Genomic DNA, 23,010 nt, shown 5'->3' with positions numbered 1-23,010 from the left:
AGATTTCCATTATTTTCGCTCTAGGCCCTTTAGTTTACGAATTATATAAGCAATTTTAGATATTTTGAAATTTTCGTTATAAAAATCAATTTTTGGTGGGAAATATGAGTGATCACAGATTTTCTTTATTTTTGCTCTAGGCCTTTTTTCTTCATGAAAATCAATTTTTTGTATGAAATATGAGTGATCACAGATTTTCTTTATTTTCGTTCTAGGTCCTTTAGTTTACAAATTATAAGCAATTTTAGATATTATGGAATTTTCGTTATAAAAATTTAATTTTAGTGGGAAATATGAGTGATCACAGGTTTTCTTTATTTTCGCTCTAGGCCCTTTTGTTTACGAATTATAAGCAATTTTAGATATTTTGAAATTTTCGTTATAAAAATCGAATTTTGGTAGTAAATATAAGTGATCACAGATTTTCTTTATTTTCGCTCTAGGCCGTTTAGTTTACGAATTATAAGCAATTTTAGATATTTTGGAATTTTTTTCATAAAAATCAATTTTTGGTGGTAAATACGAGTGATCACAGATTTTCTTTATTTTCGCTCTAGGTCCTTTAGTTTACCAATTATAAGCAATTTTAGATATTTTGAAATCTTCGTTATAAAAATCGAATTTTGGTGGGAAATATGACTGATCACAGGTTTTCTTTATTTTCGCTCTAAACCCTTTAGTTTACGAATTATATGCAATTTTAGATATTTTGGAATTTTCGTTATAAAAATCATATTTTGGAGGGAAATATGAGTGATCACAGATTTTCTTTATTTTCGCTCTAGGTCCTTTAGTTTACGAATTATAAGTAATTTTATATATTTTGGAATTTTCGTTATAAAAATCGAATTTTGGTGGGAAATATGAGTGATCACAGATTTTCTTTATTTTCGCTCTAGACCCTTTAGTTTACGAATTATATGCAATTATAGATATTTTGCAATTTTCTTCATGAAAATCAATTTTGGGTGGGAAATATGAGTGATCACAGATTTTCTTTATTTTCGCTCTAGGTCCTTTAGTTTACGAATTATAAGCAATTTTAGATATTTTGAAATTTTCGTTATAAAAATCGAATTTTGGTGGGAAATATGAGTGATCACAGATTTTCTTTATTTTCGCTCTAGGCCCTTTAGTTTACGATATAAGCAATTTTAGATATTTTGAAATTTTCGTTATGAAAATTGAATTTTAGTGGGAAATATGAGTGATCACAGATTTTCTTTATTTTCGCTCTAGGCCCTTTAGTTTACGAATTATAAGTAATTTTATATATTTTGCAATTTTCGTTATAAAAATTTAATTTTAGTGGGAAATATGAGTGATCACAGATTTTCTTTATTTTCGCTCTAGGTCCTTTAGTTTACGAATTATAAGCAATTTTAGATATTTTGAAATTTTCGTTATAAAAATCGAATTTTGGTGGGAAATATGAGTGATCACAGATTTTCTTTATTTTCGCTCTAGGCCCTTTAGTTTACGAATTATAAGCAATTTTAGATATTTTGAAATTTTCGTTATAAAAATTGAATTTTAGTGGGAAATATGAGTGATGGAATTTTATTCATGAAAATCAATTTTAGGTGGGAAATATGAGTGATCACAGATTTTCTTTATTTTCGCTCTAGGCTCTTTAGTTTACGAATTATAAGCAATTTTAGATATTTTGAAATTTTCGTTATAAAAATCGAATTTTGGTGGGAAATATGAGTGATCACAGATTTTCTTTATTTTCGCTCTAGGCCCTTTAGTTTACGAATTATAAGTGATTTTATATATTTTGGAATTTTCGTTATAAAAATTTAATTGTAGTGGGAAATATGAGTGATCACAGATTTTCTTTATTTTCGCTCTAGACCCTTTAGTTTACGAATTATAAGCAATTTTAGATATTTTGAAATTTTCGTTATAAAAATCGAATTTTGGTGGGAAATATGAGTGATCACAGATTTTCTTTATTTTCGTTCTAGGCCCTTTAGTTTACGAATTATAAGCAATTTTAGATATTTTGGAATTTTCTTCATGAAAATCAATTTTTGGTGGGAAATATGAGTGATCACAGATTTTCTTTATTTTCGCTCTAGGCCCTTTAGTTTACGAATTATAAGCAATTTAAGAAATTTTAGTGGGAAATATGAGTGATCACAGATTTTCTTTATTTTCGCTCTAGGCCCTTTAGTTTACGAATTATAAGCAATTTTAGATATTTTGGAATTTTCGTTATAAAAATCAAATTTTGGTGGGAAATATGAGTGATCACAGATTTTCTTTATTTTCGCTCTAGGTCCTTTAGTTTACGAATTATAAGCAATTTTATACATTTTGCAATTTTCTTCATGAAAATCAATTTTTGGTGGGAAATATGAGTGATCACAGATTTTCTTTATTTTCGCTCTAGGTCCTTTAGTTTACGAATTATAAGCAATTTTAGATATTTTGAAATTTTCGTTATAAAAATCTATTTTTGGTGGGAAATATGAGTGATCACAGATTTTCTTTATTTTCGCTCTAGACCCTTTAGTTTACGAATTATAAGCAATTTTATACATTTTGCAATTTTCTTCATGAAAATCAATTTTTGGTGGGAAATATGAGTGATCACAGATTTTCTTTATTTTCGCTCTAGGTCCTTTAGTTTACGAATTATAAGCAATTTTAGATATTTTGAAATTTTCGTTATAAAAATCAATTTTTGGTGGGAAATATGAGTGATCACAGATTTTCTTTATTTTCGCTCTAGGTCCTTTAGTTTACGAATTATAAGCAATTTTAGATATTTTGGAATTTCGTTATAAAAATTGAATTTTAGTGGGAAATATGAGTGATCACAGATTTTCTTTATTTTCGCTCTAGGCGCTTTAGTTTACGAATTATAAGCAATTTTAGATAGTTTGAAATTTTCGTTATAAAAATCGAATTTTGGTGGGAAATATGAGTGATCACAGATTTTCTTTATTTTCGCTCTAGGCCCTTTAGTTTACGAATTATAAGCAATTTTAGATATTTTGGAATTTTCGTTATAAAAATTGAATTTTAGTGGGAAATATGAGTGATCACAGATTTTCTTTATTTTCGCTCTAGGCCCTTTAGTTTACGAATTATAAGCAATTTAAGAAATTTTAGTGGGAAATATGAGTGATCACAGATTTTCTTTATTTTCGCTATTTCTTTATTAGACCCTTTAGTTTACGAATTATAAGCAATTTTAGATATTTTGGAATTTTCGTTATAAAAATCATATTTTGGAATTTTCGTTATAAAAATTGAATTTTAGTGGGAAATATGAGTGATCACAGATTTTCTTTATTTTCGCTCTAGGTGCTTTAGTTTACGAATTATAAGCAATTTTAGGTATTTTGAAATTTTCGTTATAAAAATCGAATTTTGGTGGGAAATATGAGTGATCACAGGTTTTCTTTATTTTCGCTCTAGATCCTTTAGTTTACGAATTATAAGCAATTTTAGATATTTTGAAATTTTCGTTATAAAAATCGAATTTTGGTGGGAAATATGAGTGATCACAGATTTTCTTTATTTTCGATCTAGGCCCTTTAGTTTACGAATTATAAGCAATTTTAGATATTTTGGAATTTCGTTATAAATTGAATTTTAGTGGGAAATATGAGTGATCACAGATTTTCTTTATTTTCGCTCTAGGTGCTTTAGTTTACGAATTATAAGCAATTTTAGATATTTTGAAATTTTCGTTATAAAAATCGAATTTTGGTGGGAAATATGAGTGATCACAGATTTTCTTTATTTTCGCTCTAGGCCCTTTAGTTTACGAATTATAAGCAATTTTAGATATTTTGGAATTTCGTTATAAAAATTGAATTTTAGTGGGAAATATGAGTGATCACAGATTTTCTTTATTTTCGCTCTAGGTGCTTTAGTTTACGAATTATAAGCAATTTTAGATAGTTTGAAATTTTCGTTATAAAAATCGAATTTTGGTGGGAAATATGAGTGATCACAGTTTTTAATTATTTTCGCTATAGGCCCTTTAGTTTACGAATTATAAGCAATTTTAGATATTTTGAAATTTTCGTTATAAAAATCGAATTTTGGTGGGAAATATGAGTGATCACAGATTTTCTTTATTTTCGATCTAGGCCCTTTAGTTTACGAATTATAAGCAATTTTAGATATTTTGGAATTTCGTTATAAATTGAATTTTAGTGGGAAATATGAGTGATCACAGATTTTCTTTATTTTCGCTCTAGGTGCTTTAGTTTACGAATTATAAGCAATTTTAGATATTTTGAAATTTTCGTTATAAAAATCGAATTTTGGTGGGAAATATGAGTGATCACAGATTTTCTTTATTTTCGCTCTAGGCCCTTTAGTTTACGAATTATAAGCAATTTTAGATATTTTGGAATTTCGTTATAAAAATTGAATTTTAGTGGGAAATATGAGTGATCACAGATTTTCTTTATTTTCGCTCTAGGTGCTTTAGTTTACGAATTATAAGCAATTTTAGATAGTTTGAAATTTTCGTTATAAAAATCGAATTTTGGTGGGAAATATGAGTGATCACAGTTTTTAATTATTTTCGCTATAGGCCCTTTAGTTTACGAATTATAAGCAATTTTAGATATTTTGGATTTTCTTCATGAAAATTAATTTTTGGTGGGAAATATGAGTGATCACAGATTTTCTTTATTTTCGTTCTAGGCCCTTTAGTTTACGAATTATAAGCAATTTTATACATTTTGCAATTTTCTTCATGAAAATCTATTTTTGATGGGAAATATGAGTGATCACAGATTTTTTTTATTTTCGCTCTAGGCCCTTTAGTTTACGAATTATAAGCAAATTTAGATATTTTGGAATTTTCTTCATGAAAATCAATTTTTGGTGGGAAATATGAGTGATCACAGATTTTCTTTATTTTCGCTCTAGGCCCTTTAGTTTACGAATTATAAGCAATTTTAGATATTTTGGAATTTTCTTCATGAAAATCAATTTTTGGTGGGAAATATGAGTGATCACAGATTTTCTTTATTTTCGCTCTAGGTCCTTTAGTTTACGAATTATAAGCAATTTTAGATATTTTGAAATTTTCGTTATAAAAATCGAATTTTGGTGGGAAATATGAGTGATCACATATTTTCTTTATTTTCGCTCTAGACCCTTTAGTTTACGAATTATAAACAATTTTATATATTTTGGAATTTTCGTTATAAAAATTGAATTTTAGTGGGAAATATGAGTGATCACAGATTTTCTTTATTTTTGCTCTAGGCCTTTTAGTTTACGAATTATTGGCAATTTTAGATATTTTGGAATTTTCTTCATGAAAATCAACTTTTGGTGGGAAATATGAGTGATCACAGATTTTCTTTATTTTCGCTCTAGGTCCTTTAAAAATCGAATTTTGGTGGTAAATATGAGTGATCACAGATTTTCTTTATTTTCGCTCTAGGCTCTTTAGTTTACGAATTATAAGCAATTTTAGATATTTTGGAATTTCTTCATGAAAACCTATTTTTGGTGGGAAATATGAGTGATCACAGATTTTCTTTATTTTCGATCTAAGCCCTTTAGTTTACGAATTATAAGCAATTTTAGATATTTTGCAATTTTCTTCATGAAAATCAATTTTTGGTGGGAAATATGAGTGATCACAGATTTTCTTTATTTTCGCTCTAGGCCCTTTAGTTTACGAATTATAAGCAATTTTAGATATTTTGGAATTTTCGTTATAAAAATTGAATTTTGTGGGAAATATGAGTGATCACAGACTTTCTTTATTTTCGCTCTAGGTCCTTTAGTTTACGAATTATAAGCTATTTTAGATATTTTGGAATTTTCTTCATGAAAATCTATTTTTGATGGGAAATATGAGTGATCACAGATTTTCTTTATTTTCACTCTAGGCCCTTTAGTTTACGAATTATAAGTTATTTTATATATTTTGGAATTTTCGTTATAAAAATCGAATTTTAGTGGGAAATATGAGTGATCACAGATTTTCTTTATTTTCGTTCTAGGCCCTTTAGTTTACGAATTATAAACAATTTTTGATATTTTGGAATTTTCGTTATAAAAATCGAATTTTAGTTTACGAATTATAAGCTATTTTAGATATTTTGAAATTTTCGTTATAAAAATCGAATTTTGGTGGGAAATATGAGTGATCACAGATTGTCTTTATTTTTGCTCTAGGCCTTTTAGTTTACGAATTATTGGCAATTTTAGATATTTTGGAATTTTCGTTATAAAAATTGAATTTTGGTGGCAAATACAGATTTTCTTTATTTTCTCTCTAGGTTCTTTAGTTTACGAATTATAAGCAATTTTATATATTTTGAAATTTTCTTCTATTTTTGATGGGAAATATGAGTGATCACAGATTTTCTTTATTTTCGCTCTAGGTCCTTTAGTTTACGAATTATAAGCAATTTTATGCATTTTGAAATTTTCGTTATAAAAATAAAATTTTGATGGGAAATATGAGTGATCACAGATTTTTATTATTTTTGCCCTAGGCCTTTAAGTTTACGAATTATAAGCTATTTTAGATATTTTGAAATTTTCGTTATAAAAATCGAATTTTGGTGGGAAATATGAGTGATCACAGATTGTCTTTATTTTTGCTCTAGGCCTTTTAGTTTACGAATTATTGGCAATTTTAGATATTTTGGAATTTTCTTCATGAAAATCAATTTTTGGAGGGAAATATGAGTGATCACAGATTTTCTTTATTTTCGCTCTAGGCCCTTTAGTTTATGAGTTATAAGCAGTTTTAGATATTTTGGAATTTTCTTCATGAAAATCAATTTTTGGTAGGAAATATGAGTGATCACAGATTTTCTTTATTTTCACTCTAGGCCTTTTAGTTTACGAATTATAAGCAATTTTAGATATTTTGCAATTTTCGTTATAAAAATTGAATTTTAGTGGGAAATATGAGTGATCACAGATTTTCTTTATTTTCGCTCTAGGCCCTTTAGTTTACGAATTATAAGCAATTTTAGATATTTTGGAATTTTCGTTATAAAAATTGAATTTTAGTGGGAAATATGAGTGATCACAGATTTTCTTTATTTTCGCTCTAGGCCCTTTAGTTTACGAATTATAAGCAATTTTAGATATTTTGGAATTTTCGTTATAAAAATTGAATTTTAGTGGTAAATATGAGTGATCACAGATTTTCTTTATTTTCGCTGTAGGTCCATTAGTTTACGAGTTATAAGCAATTTTAGATATTTTGAAATTTTCGTTATAAAAATCGAATTTTGGTGGGAAATATGAGTGATCACAGGTTTTCTTTATTTTCGCTCTAGGTCCTTTAGTTTACGAATTATAAGTAATTTTATATATTTTGGAATTTTTGTTATAAAAATTGAATTTTGGTGGAAATATGAGTGATCACAGATTTTCTTTATTTTCGCTCTAGGCCTTTTAGTTTACGAATTATAAGCTATTTTAGATATTTTGGAATTTTCGTTATAAAAATCATATTTTGGAATTTTCGTTATAAAAATTGAATTTTAGTGGGAAATATGAGTGATCACAGATTTTCTTTATTTTCGCTCTAGGCCCTTTAGTTTACGAATTATAAGCAATTTTAGATATTTTGGAATTTTCTTCATGAAAATCTATTTTTGGTGGGAAACGTGAGTGATCACAGATTTTCTTTATTTTCGCTCTAGGTCCTTTAGTTTACGAGTTATAAGCAATTTTAGATATTTTGAAATTTTCGTTATAAAAATCGAATTTTGGTGGGAAATATGAGTGATCACAGGTTTTCTTTATTTTCGCTCTAGGTCCTTTAGTTTACGAATTATAAGTAATTTTATATATTTTGGAATTTTTGTTATAAAAATTGAATTTTGGTGGGAAATATGAGTGATCACAGATTTTCTTTATTTTCGCTCTAGGCCTTTTAGTTTACGAATTATAAGCTATTTTAGATATTTTGGAATTTTCGTTATAAAAATCATATTTTGGAATTTTCGTTATAAAAATTGAATTTTAGTGGGAAAAATGAGTGATCACAGATTTTCTTTATTTTCGCTCTAGGTCCTTTAGTTTACGAGTTATAAGCAATTTTAGATATTTTGAAATTTTCGTTATAAAAATTGAATTTTAGTGGGAAATATGAGTGATCACAGATTTTCATAATTTTCGCTCTAGGACCTTTATTTACCGAATTATAAGCAATTTTATATATTTTGGAATTTTCTTCATGAAAATCAATTTTTGGTGGGAAATATGAGTGATCACTTTTTAACAATCAATTTTTGGTGGGAAATACGAGTGATCATATGAGTGAAATATGAGTGATCACAGATTTTCTTTATTTTCGCTCTAGGTCCTTTAGTTAACGAATTATAAGCAATTTTAGATATTTTGGAATTTTCTTCATGAAAATCTATTTTTGGTGGGAAACGTGAGTGATCACAGATTTTCTTTATTTTCGCTCTAGGTCCTTTAGTTTACGAGTTATAAGCAATTTTAGATATTTTGAAATTGTCGTTATAAAAATCGAATTTTGGTGGGAAATATGAGTGATCACAGATTTTCTTTATTTTCGCTCTAGGCTCTTTAGTTTACGAATTATAAGCAATTTTATACATTTTGCAATTTTCTTCATGAAAATCTATTTTTGATGGGAAATATGAGTGATCACAGATTTTCTTTATTTTCGCTCTAGGCCCTTTAGTTTACGAATTATAAGCAATTTTAGATATTTTGGAATTTTCTTCATGAAAATCAATTTTTGGTGGGAAATATGAGTGATCACAGATTTTCTTTGTTTTCGCTCTAGGCCTTTAAGTTTACGAATTATAAGCTATTTTAGATATTTTGAAATTTTCGTTATAAAAATCTAATTTTAATGGGAAAGATGAGTGAGCACAGATTTTCTTTATTTTCGCTCTAGGCCCTTTAGTTTACGAATTATAAGCAATTTTAAATATTTTGAAATTTTCGTTATAAAAATCGAATTTTGGTGGGAAATATGAGTGATCACAGATTTTCTTTATTTTCGTTCTAGGCCCTTTAGTTTACGAATTATAAGCAATTTTAGATATTTTGGAATCTTCGTTATAAAAATCAAATTTTGGTATAAAATATGAGTGATCATAGATTTTCTTTATTTTCGCTCTAGGCCCTTTAGTTAACGAATTATAAGCAATTTTAGATATTTTGGAATTTTCTTCATGAAATCAATTTTTGGTGGGAAATACGAATGATCACAGATATTCTTTATTTCGCTCTAGGCCCTTTAGTTTACGAATTATAAGCAATTTTAGATATTTTGGAATTTTCTTCATGAAATCAATTTTTGGTGGGAAATACGAGTGATCACAGATCTTTATTTTCGATCTAGGCCTTTTAGTTTACGAATTATAAGCAATTTTAAATATTTTGAAATTTTCTTCATGAAAATCAATTTTTGGTGGGAAATATGAGTGATCACAGATTTTCTTTATTTTCGCTCTAGGTCCTTTAGTTTACGAATTATAAGCAATTTTAGATATTTTGGAATTTTCTTCATGAAAATCTATTTTTGGTGGGAAATATGAGTGATTACAGATTTTCTTTATTTTCGCTCTGGGCTCTTTTAGATATTTTGAAATTTTCAATATAGAAATCAAATTATCACAGATTTTCTTAATTTTCGCTTTAGGTCCTTTAGTTTACGAACTATGTAACCAATTTTATATATTTTTGAATTTTCTTCATGAAAATCAATTTTTGGTGGGGAATGTGAGTGATCACAGATATTTCGGAATTTTTGTTATAAAAAATACAATAACTATAAAAAAGACAACTGTTTAAAAAGTTCGTGATTTCTATCTGGATCATTGCTGGCCAATAGTGTGGTATTAATTTGGAACATGTTGCATTGGATATCTCAAAATCATCAATTTCATGGAAATGGTGTAAAAATTTTACACATACCATTACCTTTACACATACCTGAGTTAAAGTAATATAACAACGATCCGTTAATGGTGTTATAACCAAACGTGATGTATTGCCCAAATACTCGTATGCATAACGAAATTCTGCATCACATATATTGGCGAAACAATCAGCATCCATTTCTAAGTCACCACTGATGCCACCCAGCAAACTATCATCATCCCAACGATGACGCAACTGACTCTGCCACTGAAAGGCCAGTGAACTGTCGACACGTGCCTGTATTATTTTACCCACCACATCTCTCGAATGTACATCTATGGTGCACATGGTCATTATCTTTTGGCGATCTCCCGGTGATAGTTCTCCTAGTAATAAATTAATTAAAGAATTCAACTGGATTATTTGTCTTTTATGTAATTCCTTCATGGCCGCCTCATAGCCCTCCTCCATCCAGGCAAAGGCACGATTTACATCGGCTGTCCAGCAGATTTGACTGCAACACAAAGCCACCTGAGCCGGCCAATCGTTTAGCCATTTATCGCGTGGTTTATCTAGATAGACATTTAAAGCTCTTTTGAAGAGCTCATGCAAAGTGCTGCGCATTTCATTGATGAGATCGTTAAGCCAAATTTCCACACGACCTGAACATAAAATACCTTGTTGTGAGGTAAATAACACAAACTCATCATTTTCCTTGGAATACATGCCCAAGGCTGTTTTAGTATTGGTGTTATAGGATAAACGTAGTATAGAGTCGAATAGTTTTATAAAATGGCGATCTATAACCAAAGGATTATTGCCATTCGAGAGTATGTCCAATAAATCGGCAGACGATATAAAATAGAAACGGGGAAAGGCCAAACGTTTTGTTTCCAGATATTCATTCAAAGCCTTTTCGCATACAGCCAAACGTTTTTGCAGCAAATCCAGCGAGGAGAATACATGATTGTGCTGCTGTACTATAACAATAGCTACACGAACGTTTGAGACTTCCTGCAGAAGTTGGGTGAAATCCTGATCAATTTCCTCGAAAAATTGTGCTTCATTGGGCAGTTGAGCTCTGATATCCGAGGAGCCTATGAAAATACACTCCAAATAAACCCATTTTCTTTGCACCTTAAACCAATTGCTTATGAATAAATCCACACTGCTTAGAACACGCTGCCAGTGCATGAGTTTATCCAAAAGATATTCCACATGCTTTGAGGTGGCTATATTTTGTATTTGCATTTGATTGTCATCTAATGTCTCTATAAGACCTTCGGATACTTTGAGTAGCTGGATGTCGGTACGTTGCTGATGGGTTTCCGTATCAAATTTTATATCGGACCAGGTTACTTTGATTTCATCTAGAATTTTTGTTACACTCATTTCTTTGATGGCACGATCGACGGTATTTTTTATTTCTTCTTCATGTTTGTGCAGTTCTAATTTGAGCAGCTGCTCGAGTATGGTAGATTGATTGGTTTTGAAGGTGAGCTGGAAATAAAAAGGATATATTACAGCACATTACAGTATGTAGGTAATGGAATTTGCTGACAATTTATCAAAGAAGACCAGATTTTTATATTTATTTAATGGGTTTTTAATAATTCACATTAATTGCATATTTTAAAATAATTATATTCCCATGATCGACCTATAAAACACTATTTACATGTATGAATAATATGTATATTCCCTGTTCAAGTTATTAATGTACAATGTATTTATATTCAATATAACAACAATAATAATGACCAGCAAACATGCCTGTGCACGTTCTTCTTTTTAATACAATCAAAATAATAATACAAATAAATATGTACATAAATAAATGAACGAACGAACGAACGGACAAATAAATGAATGTAGAAATATGTGTGACCCAATTTAAGTAAAAATTTACAATTTTATTTCATAACAGACGCATCATTTGTAAATTGATGACAGAGGTCGGTCATTCAGTCAGTCGCTCGTATAAATTGAAATGAGAAAAACCAAAAATAAAAAGCGAACAAATTAAATTTAAATAATACTAAAAGTCCTTACAACAAACAAATGGAAACATACATACATACATACAATTGTAAATACCATTTACATATGCAGACATACCGGCACAAATGACAACTGTCGTTTTGCCTGCAAAAAGGTCTATGTGTTTCTGAACAACTTTTCAGAAGAGCCGACCAAACTATTTATTTTTAATATGAAATTCATAGAAATTTTTACATGATTGTTTGTTATAACTTCGAAAACAGCAGAGGTATTTGGAAAGGCCTTAAAAAAGGTCTCCTAAATATGGCACATAGGTCTTTTTGTAGACCTGCACAGTGGGGCAGAATCAACATTTTTTGGAAATTAATCTGGTATTTCTAAATGGCTGGTCCGATCGGTATAAAATTTGAGGACATAGCCAAGTGGTATTCGAGTTAAAGTTATTAAAATGGGGCCTACAAATGCTCCAGGGGCGGCGCTATGGAGACTCAAAGTAGGTTACCTTCGACATGTCACATTTTTAAACACGTGGCATTTTTTTGTTTCCCATGTTTTATCAATAGATCAAAAGGAATCCCGCAATTCCTAAAAATTCGAGCGAAAATTCCAAAAATGGTATTTAAAACCATTTTTCCCATAGGGTAAATATGGAACACATCAAGGTTAGGTTAGGTTCCATGGGTAGCCACTCTTCCATTTAAAACTGATCCCATTGTGATACCCAAGGTGTAAACATTTGGGTATTAACAATACGTCCGGTGTTTCCATGCTAAACCAACCAGATTCTCTGATGAAAGAGTAGATTCGTCTAAGACTCATCCTTGATAGCTCATCTAAGCATGCTAGGAATGGTATTCCGAGGATGGGTTCCCTCAGGTTTATCAGAGCCGGACATTGGCAGAATAGGTGTGATACAGTCTCATCCTCTTCTTCATTATGACAGCTCCTACAGTAATCATTGTACCGGAGGCCCAATCTCCTGGCATGTGTCCCAATTATACAGTGTCCTGTAAAGGAAGACTCATTGGTCCACCTTCTTTGTGCAGATTCATATAGTATCCGCTGGATAGCCATCTTGCATTTAACAAGGGAAATACCAGAAAAGGGGTCGATCTCCTCATCATCGCACCCCTTTTGGCCAATTCGTCTGCTATACAATTACCCTGATTTCCATCGTGACCAGGGACCCATATAAGCGTTATCCTAGAATGTCTCGCTATCTCATTAAGGGATACCCAGCACTCCTCGGTTAACCTAGATGTCGTGAAGACACCCGCTATTCCGCTAACGGCAGCCTTGCTGTCAGTAAATATACATATATCACCAGATATTCGATAAAACCTCAGCCAGTTGGATACACGTTTAATGACCGTAACTTCCGCCAGAAGAGCCGTGCAAAAGTTAGGTAGCCTGAAGTAGGATTTAATCCCATAGTTCTCAATAAAGAAACCACTACCAGTAGGGTCGCCCCCTTTTTGAGCCATCAGTATATACCCTTATGACATCGTCAGGGGGTAAGAGTCCGCGCTGCCATAAGTCCCTATTCGGGATGCTAATATGGAAATGCCTATCGAAAAAGGTTTTGTGATGCAGTAATCGACATTACTATCTTAGGGTGTCCATGATTTTTACCAGACCATGAACATCCAGCATTCAGTCTCACAGCAGAGTTTAGAGCCATTTGTATCACCATCAAATCGACTGGTAACCAGTTTAGGATAGTAAAAAGTGCCTTAGAGGGGGTAGTCATTATAGCGCCTGTAATCAGTATCGCAATAGTCCTGAGAACTCGTTCCACAGCATTCCGGTAAGTAGCATTATCCAAGGCGTGCCACCACACCAACACTCCATAGAACAATATGGGTTTAACAACTGCTTTGAAGATCCAATTGATACCCTTCGGCATAATGCATAATACCCCAGTTTGTACCAATTGCCCTTGTACAGGAGTATATGGCCACATATCCTGTTTTGAATATTCAAATTCCAGGATAATCTTCCAAAGCTTTGGGATTGCAGAACATGTGGCCCAAAGTTGAAATTATGATAAAAAATAAATAAAATTCTGAGTATTCGAAAAATATGTTTTTAGAAGTTTAGGGTCATTTTAACCCCAAGTGCTAATAAGGGTTAATTTAAATTTGGTATTGTAAATACAAGACTGTGTTATATTTTACTTAAGTATCCAAGAGAAATTCCAAATATTGAAAAATTTTATTTGACCTTCACAATTTAAGGATTAACGTTTTCCGACTGTAGGAAAACTTTCAGACTACATTTCAAATTGACTGCACTATAATATTCTGAATAGGTTTTACTTAAAATTCATAATAAATATTAATAAAATTGCAAAATTTAAATCGCAGGTACAGAAAAACTATAGGAGTTATTATCATACTTTTTTCATATTCTTATTCCCTATTATGTTCTCAATAAATTTCAATGTGATGATCAAAAAATTCTGAAATTTGTTTGACAAAATTTTTAAAAATTTGTAAGATGAGTTCTGAATCTGCCGTTAAAAAATTTAATTTTTTTGGTCATACCTGTGAATAGGTTAACGGTATCCTACGAAGACAAAAACTCATATACAAGTAAATATGGATATATTTTAAGTAAAAGTGAGCTTTTATTTTAATATTTCTCAAAATATGTTAATTTTGTTCTTCATTTAAGGGTGGATTAGCCGACTGTAATGTAATGTAACCTTAACGGAACGGAACAGCTGATCGTTTCTATTGTGTGTAAAGTAGTTAAAGCAGTTATAGTGGCCAAATGTAACGTAACTGTAACGTCTGAACCTGTTAAAAACAGAATTTCTTTACGTTTCAACGTGACATTTACTAACGGTGTTGTCAACTTGTTGATTTTAAAAGTCTTGTATAAAAAATACTTATGCTCAGAACGCTTAACAATATTTTCAATGTTCTAAAAATGTTTTAAATATTTCAATAATATAAATACATAAATAAAAAAAAAATGTAAGAAAAGATAAACTCACTGTTTATTGTTGATTTTTTGTTTTAGCTTTGATATTTTTACAAATAAAGCTTGAGTGTCTGTAATTCGCATTCACTCTATAGTTTGATTTGTATAATATCTTTAGTTTTTCTAAAGCCTTTTGGGAAAAGGTTTCCTGATGATCTGGCCTAATCAACCAGTGAAATGCGCATAGTCTACGTTTACAATGCAGAAATTGAAAGGTAGACAGACGAAGTTTGAAGGCGAGGTGTTGAAGAGGTAGAGTGTGTATTACACAGGTTTAGGTTAGTTCAAGAGTATGAGAAAAATGTCTGCCTTTCAATTTCTGCATTGAAAAAGGGGACAAAGGAACTAGCATATCCCGCAACAATAAATGTCAGTGAATTTATCAATAATTGGGAAATTTAGCACAATTCTTACTAAAAACAAATTTTTTTTATTGTTATGGTAATATTTACTTATTATACAAATTAGTTCGCACAAGCATTTATAAAATGTATACCAATAATAGTCGAAAGTAATAAGTTTGAAAATATTAAATTAATATTGTATATTAGACAAATTAAATTAACAAATTAGGGCCATTATTACAACTTGCCTTTATGTTTGAAATAGTGAAAGGTGAAAATTTAAGCAATAGAAAAAGGTACCCTTAAAGTTAACTATTACTATTGCGAACATAAAGGCAAGTTGTAATAATGGCCCTTAGTATAAAGTACAATACAATATTAATTAATTTTTAAGTTATCGGACCTTTAATAAATAAAGTCTATATAACAAGGTAATAAATAATATTTATAATTGTCTCCTAATGGGTTAATATAAACATATATGAAGTCACTTCGAAGCACTTCACAATGATTATGAATACATTATGTGTAAAAAAACACGATTTATATGTAAGTACTATTACCAAAAAAGTTTAATAATTTTTTTTAAATCGCAAAAAAAAATTATAAAATCGCTTGAACAGTATTTAAAACAATTGTGTTGATAACACTTTCAAACAGCTGTTTAAATTTGTTTGTTTATGTCAAAAACATATGACACGTTTTTAATGTTCTATAATCGCACTAAAGTGTTACGTTAAGTCAACATTACGGTTACATTACATCAACGGTCGGCTAACCCAGCCTTTATTGTTCTAGTGTCCCGGATCTGGCAAATTTTTAATAACTTTAAAATTGTTTAACCAATTTTTGTTTTTATATCTCATTAGAACGACAATTACGTACAAATTTCGATTCTTTAAAATTATATTGCAAAAGTAATTATTTAATGGCAACATTTTTACAAAACTTCAGAATCGTTAACCAGTTAACGTTATCCTATCATCCTAATATTTTACACAACGTGTTTCTACAATATATATAACAATTCTAGTGGGGGAAATTTCAAGCTACTGGCCCTTGAAATTTTTTTTACTCCATACAATCTTGGAGCACTATAATAGCACACACAAGCATGTTTTTTCAAGACCAATCTGAGCGCTTTCCAAATAAAATTATTTAAATCGGATGGGAAATAAAAAAAATTGCACGTGTTTAAAAATGGCGAAGGCATCCTAATTTGTATGTGCCATTTTAATAACTTAAACTCGATACCGATCGGACCAGCTATTTAGAAGTGCCATTTATTTATTTTCAAAAAATTTTGATTCTGCCCCACTGTTGCCTGGCGATGCAATGTTAGCAATTAACTTACCTTTGGATATTTAGTAAACAGCTACAAATATGAAAGGACAAACAATTTTTACAATTTTATATAGTAAAGAACAAATATATAGGAATGTTTTGATATACATACATGCTCAGTTGATACTTTCAAGCTATTATTTAGAATTTTATGTAAATAAACAAATTTAGAATTTTGTGTATACTTACTTTAGAGTTTCTAAAAAACCGAAGAATTTTAAAACAAATTTTAAAACCGATTGGTTTTGTGATAATTTATTAAATATCAAGTATTATAGAAACAAAATCAGTTGATAATATAGGAAAAGTTAACAAATTTCAAACATTGGTACATTTTCTTTTAATGGTACTTTTTAATATATTAAATTAGTTAGCCTATATACATTAAAATTGGCTAATAAGCCTCTCAGTAAAGAAATATTCAAGAATAGGGGGCGCAATGGTATTATGACGCCAAAAAAGGAGAACTAAACCAAACTAAGGAGTACTTTTTCGTTCTTCAAAATGGTACTTTTTGAATTTTCTATAATATTGAACCTATAATCAGGAAATTACTTTGATTTCAAACTTGACGGGGTTTCAATTGTGGAAAATTGGTACTTTGTCTTCTAATTGTACTTTTTGTTATATTAATTTATTTTACTTATGTACATAATAGTTGGCAATAGCACTATTTCTTTATTGTAATAGTACTTTTGGAATATTTTATAATTATAAACCTAAAAATTAGACACACATGACTCTGAATGAGTTAGAATTCGCAAAAGGTTACTCGAGTGGTACATTTCTTTTGCATTTTCAAAAATACTGGGTCCAGAAATATGAAATTAGACATTCATGAAGCTGAGTGGGAATACAAAATGTGGGTCTTTATGGTACATTTTTAATTCTAATAATACGTTTCGAATGAGATAGAATCAACATTAAAATGAACCAATAAACTTGAAACTTTAGTGGTTCATTAGGAGACTTAATAGTACTATTTCTTTCATCTATTTGGAGTGGCGAAGCGCACCGGGTCAGCCAGTACTCCATAATTTTATTGGATACTTGCTGACCCGACAGACGTTGTCCTGTCCAAGTTAAAAAAATGCTTGTGTTCGATTTGTGAGAAGCGGTTTGAAAAGGGCAAAAATATTTAAAAAGAAAAAAAAACGTATTATAGAATGACATAGAACATAGAATAAAATATACACATAAGCGCTGCTGAGAGACAAAGAACCTAAATTTGTTGTCAAAAACCTAAGTCTTGCAATAAGTAATTGAATTTTGGTTGGAAAAATGAGTGATCACAGATTGAGGTCCTTTACTTGATTAAACGCTTATTGGCCAAGTTATTAGCGATTTAGATATTTTGAGTTTTTATATAAAAAAATCGATTTTTGGTCAGAAATATGAGTGATCACCGATCGAGCTCCTTTTCTTGATTAAACGCTTATTGGCCAAGTTATTAGCGATTTAGATATTTTGAGTTTTTATATAAAAAATCGATTTTTGGTCAGAAGAGTGATCACAGATCGAGCTCCTTTTCTTGATTAAACGCTTATTGACCAAGTTATTAGCGAATTTAGATATTTTGAGTTTTTATATAAAAAAATTGATTTTTTTGTCAGAAATATGAGTGATCACAGATCGAGCTCCTTTTCTTGATTAAACGCTTATTGGCCAAGTTAGTCCAGGCATCCTGCGATTTTAGATATATCGAAAAAAAATTGGCGTGGTAAATTTTTCTTTCAGTAAAAACTTAAATTGGATTACTATGATAATTTAAAGAAAAAACGGTGTAGCCGTTTTCCGATTATAAATAAATCAAAAAAAGTGGGTGTAAAAGTGGGCGTGGTCAATTTTTCATTCCGTAAAAACATAAGTTGGGCTATGGCCAACATTTAAAAAAAAATTGTCTAAATCTGTCCGGCCGTTCTCTACTGATGCAATTACCAACGAACGACATTTGATTTTTATTTATATAGATTGTCAGGTAATACTTGGATGAATCTTTGGATGAAAAAGTTTTTTTCATTTCTATATTTTTAATTTTTCTACTGAAAATAGATTAAAAGTTAAAACCAATGAATAATTGTCGGTTTCGGTTTTAGTCCTTGAAAAACCGCGGTTTCCGTTTCGATTAAAACCGAACACGAAACTCTACATTACTTACTTGTTTTTATTTTATTGAAGTCATATCAGAAACCTTACTATAAACAAATTCTGTTACAAGTTCCTCCAACGATTAAAACTATGTTACCTTTAAAATTTTATCGTTATATTAGGCTATCAGCGTAAAAGTGGTGTAACCCCAAGCTACATATTTACTTAAGGTATTTATAGACGGCAATACTGAGTATTAATATTTGTCAAAAACTCAAGTATCATAATACAATTTCATCGTCTAAACAAAATTTGTATTAGATTTTCAAAAAATACAAAAAGTCGGTATTGAAAATTTGTTTAAAACAATTCAAAAACTTTTTATTTTCATATGTATCGGGTATGTATTTATAAAAACAAATAAGGAAAATAAAAATGTCAAGAAAATATAAAATAAAAACAAAATTTTCAGAAAAATATCAATCAACAAAGAAATGAAATATTTGTAATACTATCGTGTAAACAATAAAAGTTTTTTCGAAACTATTTTTTGAAATACCGACTGATTTCAATAATATTTTAAATTTGAAAAGTGTTAATACTCAGTATTGCCGTCTATAAATACCTTTAGTGGTATATTCAACTTACCCCACTTTTGCACTATTACTTTATTATATTATACTCTGTGAAAAAATTACATATTTTTTTTAGCTCCATCTGCTTTTGAATACCAAAAGGTAGCTTACTCCTTACGTTTTTTTTTTACCAATATAGTATTTAATATGTATACAAATACATCTTACAAGTTGCATATTTATTACCATTTATTTTGCGATTTCCACAACTGTATATTGGATATCAGACTTTTTTTATTTAGGCCCTAGTCTTAAACTAATCCTGGAATATTTGCATTAAATATGTAAATAAATAAAATTAATCCAAGGAAAATGTCAATTGTTTTGTCCTGTGCTGTATGTTGCAAGTGTGAGTGTGTGGTAATGTCAAATAGACAATGTGTACGTGTCAGCACTTATATGCGTAGAGTAAAATATGTATTGTTCATGTGTAAGTAAGTAAATAAATAAATATGTGAGAGTGATAAATGTACAGTTACTAACTAACAATAAATATGCGAGGTCGAACTAAAATTTAATAAAAGTTTCTAGTTTTGAAAATGTTTATTTTTGATTATCTTCTATTTAGAGCTCAAAGTGCTCATATTTCGAATTTAAATTCGAATTTTCGAACATATCTTAAAAAGCTTGTATTCTGAAATTAAATTGAAAATACTTTAAAATTCAAAAACATTTTTAATTTTTTTCAAAAATTTTAATTTCGAAATTGGAAATTTTAAAGAATCCTCATGATTTGGAGATTATTTGACAGCTTTAAAAAATTTTCGAACATTATTTTATTTTAAAAGCATTAAAAATTTTTCGAACATAAATTCGAATTTAATTTAAAATTGTTGAATATTGTCTTTTTGACCATAATTTCGAATTTTCGAATTTAATTCGAATTTTCGATAATAATCACATATTTCATGCGAATCAATATTTCACTTTTCCCATTTTTCGTTCATAAACTTTGTTCACGTGAAACAATTCCCCATGTTGGGAAATTTTTAGATGGAATTTTGTAAACAATAAACAGCTGTTACGAACAAAATCAACTATTGTGAATGAAAACTTCAGGGGAATATCACGATAGCAATTTTCCCTTCGAGGGAAATGGTTATTTCATGGGAACATACATTTCACATGTTTTTCATGATAGGGGTGAATATTGCATTGAGAACTGTTTCAAAATTCAGTTCCAAATTTTTACCTTAAAAACCTTAAGCGAATAGACAAACAAACATTGTAAGCTAAAAATGTTAATAAAATAGAATGTCGAAAATTTTCGAAAAAAAAGTCTATTCAAAAATTTTAAAAATATCGAAAATTTGTCATTACTTTTAAAATCGAAAACAGTCGAAAATTCAACCTTAGTATAAACATGATTTTTGAAATAATTGGGGTATTCACACGGTCAGCTATTAGTCATATTGTCATAATATATTAGGACATTGAACGTGTGAATACCCCAAATATGTCTTATTAAATTGTGTATTTTGCAATTATTTGTCATCTTCCCTCGTACACATTTATGTATTTATATTTCTATTACCAATACAACAAAGTAATGAGTTATATACTTACTTACATACAAAGTAAGTACTACAGTAATAAGTAAGTAGTTTTTCGGACTATAGACAATAAATGTACACACATAAAACAATGTGTAAGTACCCTGCAACTCTATTAGCTAATAGAAATACGTTTTTCAAAACCCCAAAAAATATTACGCTTGAATTACTTTAATGTAATAATTTCTTGGTTTGTGGTAATTTTTGATTCTATTTTAATTAAATTAAAAAACAAACTCGTGATTTTGGTAACGATTATTACTTTTGTTAGGTCTGGGTGGTTGTCAAAGTTACATCAGCATCCTCATTGTTGAAACAATTCGTGCTCGGATAAATGACAATTTCATTGGTCCTATCATCTAAGGCAGTACCTAGTCTGACAAAATCATCCAACTTGACATGATCCTTATGTAAAATTGCTTAGACATTTCGTTAAGGAATATGCAGTTATCAAGGACTGTTTTCGTTCTAAGTAGGATTCCTAATTTCCCTGGTTTTAAAGAAGTAGGTTTGCAGGATTGTGAAAACACTACATGGATTCTGAAGCCTTCATGATATCTACAAATTAAGATTCCTAGAAAATTATCAGGTATTCTCTAGTTCACAAGATCGTGCTAAAAGTTTGCGCTCCAGCGCTCTACAATTTTTCGTAAAACTATAAGCGCGCATTTCATCTTTAAACATTTCATTTGATTTTTGAAATTGAGTGGTCGAGTGGGTTTTTGACACCACTACAGAGGCATGATCCGAAATACATTTAGTACCCAGAGTCTAACTCATGCTGAGTGGACTAAGTTGATTTCTCTCTGATGCGCACTAATGCAGAGATACACAAATTTGTGGGTATAGGCTCTCAATAAGAAATTTGGATTAATTAGTTTTTAAGATCTTATATGACCCGTGTGTCTATCCACGTTACCGGAGTATACGAATTCAACATTAGCAAGTTAGCGAGGAGCTATGAGCTCTAATACGGTCTGTAGTTCCTCTGGTAAATAGCAACATTGTCAATCCCATACAACAATGTTGACATAATCACTCTGATCAGACTCTGATCAGACGATAAATTTGTTTAATGTGAATTACTCCGAAAGTGAGGTAACAATCATAAATAGTTCGACATCAATACCTGGAAAAGTAGCCATACAGTTAGAGCAGCCATACAGTTAAAGGCAACAACTGTTGCCTTTAAAATTACAGGTTAAGTAAAGGTCGGACGACACATATTCTTGTATGTCCATTGGGGTTATCCTTAGTTTGCACATTTTCGATTTGGAATAATCTCCGTCATTTAAAAACCAAATGCTAAACATTTTAACAAAACTGAATAAATATTTCACTTAGCCCCCATACAAATACTGGTCACAAATGTTAAATTTATATAGGTATCTACATACATTTCGCTTCAAATAAGTCTTATATACACGGAATTAATGTCACCTAATTTTATGGCGATCGGTTCATAAATAGTCATAGCTCCCATATAATACCCGCTTTCGACAATCACTTTAACGAGCAAAATATCTTAAAAATGTTGGTATCTACTAGGGTTCCTACGCGGGAAAAATTTACAGGGAATTCCCGGGAATATTTTTTTTGTTAATTTTCGGGAAATGTTTGTCGGGAATTTCTTCATATGTTTAATTCTAAAAGTTACAATTTTCAGATTCGTTTCGATGGCCAAATTTACTGCTAATTGAATCATTCTATTATATCCATAGATTTTTTCGGTTCTAGCAACAGATAGATAGTCAGTTGGCAAAGAAGTATTACGTTCAAAATAACCGAATTTGTTCACTTAACTCAAGCTACAGCAGAAAAATTTGTTTATTAAGAATGAATCTAATTTAAAGTTTATGCTCGTAAAGGAATTATTAAAAGCTAGTTTCTTACTTGTCAGTTAAACTCAGCTTAACACGCTGTTATATTAAACCTGAAACATATTTTGCCGTTATTTAACCAATGATTGTGTTTCTCACTAATGGCATAATTTTGTAAGCATTGCCATATTTGACATACAGTCAAATCACATGTGCATTCCTCAAAATTTTTCATATAAATATGGCGTACATAACTTTTGTTTGTAAATTTTAACTTTGTAAAAGAAAAAATGACATTTAAGTATATAAAATGTATATTAAAAATTATATTGATGTTAATAAAGCAAATCAAAATAAAGAGCTGCTGTGCTGA

The 23,010-nt window shown here is 29.8% G+C and overlaps 1 protein-coding gene across 1 annotated transcript in view; it reads right to left on the bottom strand.

The window, feature by feature from the left end:
• The window catches only part of LOC135953842 (dynein beta chain, ciliary), a 148,583-nt gene that overhangs the window by 18,607 nt on the left and 106,966 nt on the right, over positions 1–23,010 (bottom strand). The window contains exon 19 of the mRNA XM_065503858.1: positions 9,937–11,364. Coding sequence (XP_065359930.1) covers positions 9,937–11,364 — 1,428 coding nt within the window. The remainder of the gene's footprint in view (positions 1–9,936; positions 11,365–23,010) is intronic.

The sequence above is a fragment of the Calliphora vicina genome, chromosome 1 (genome assembly GCF_958450345.1).
Source record: "Calliphora vicina chromosome 1, idCalVici1.1, whole genome shotgun sequence".
Taxonomy (NCBI): domain Eukaryota; kingdom Metazoa; phylum Arthropoda; class Insecta; order Diptera; family Calliphoridae; genus Calliphora; species Calliphora vicina.
The sequence above is the reverse complement of the archived record's forward strand: the minus strand, read 5'-3'. Positions and strand labels throughout refer to the sequence as shown.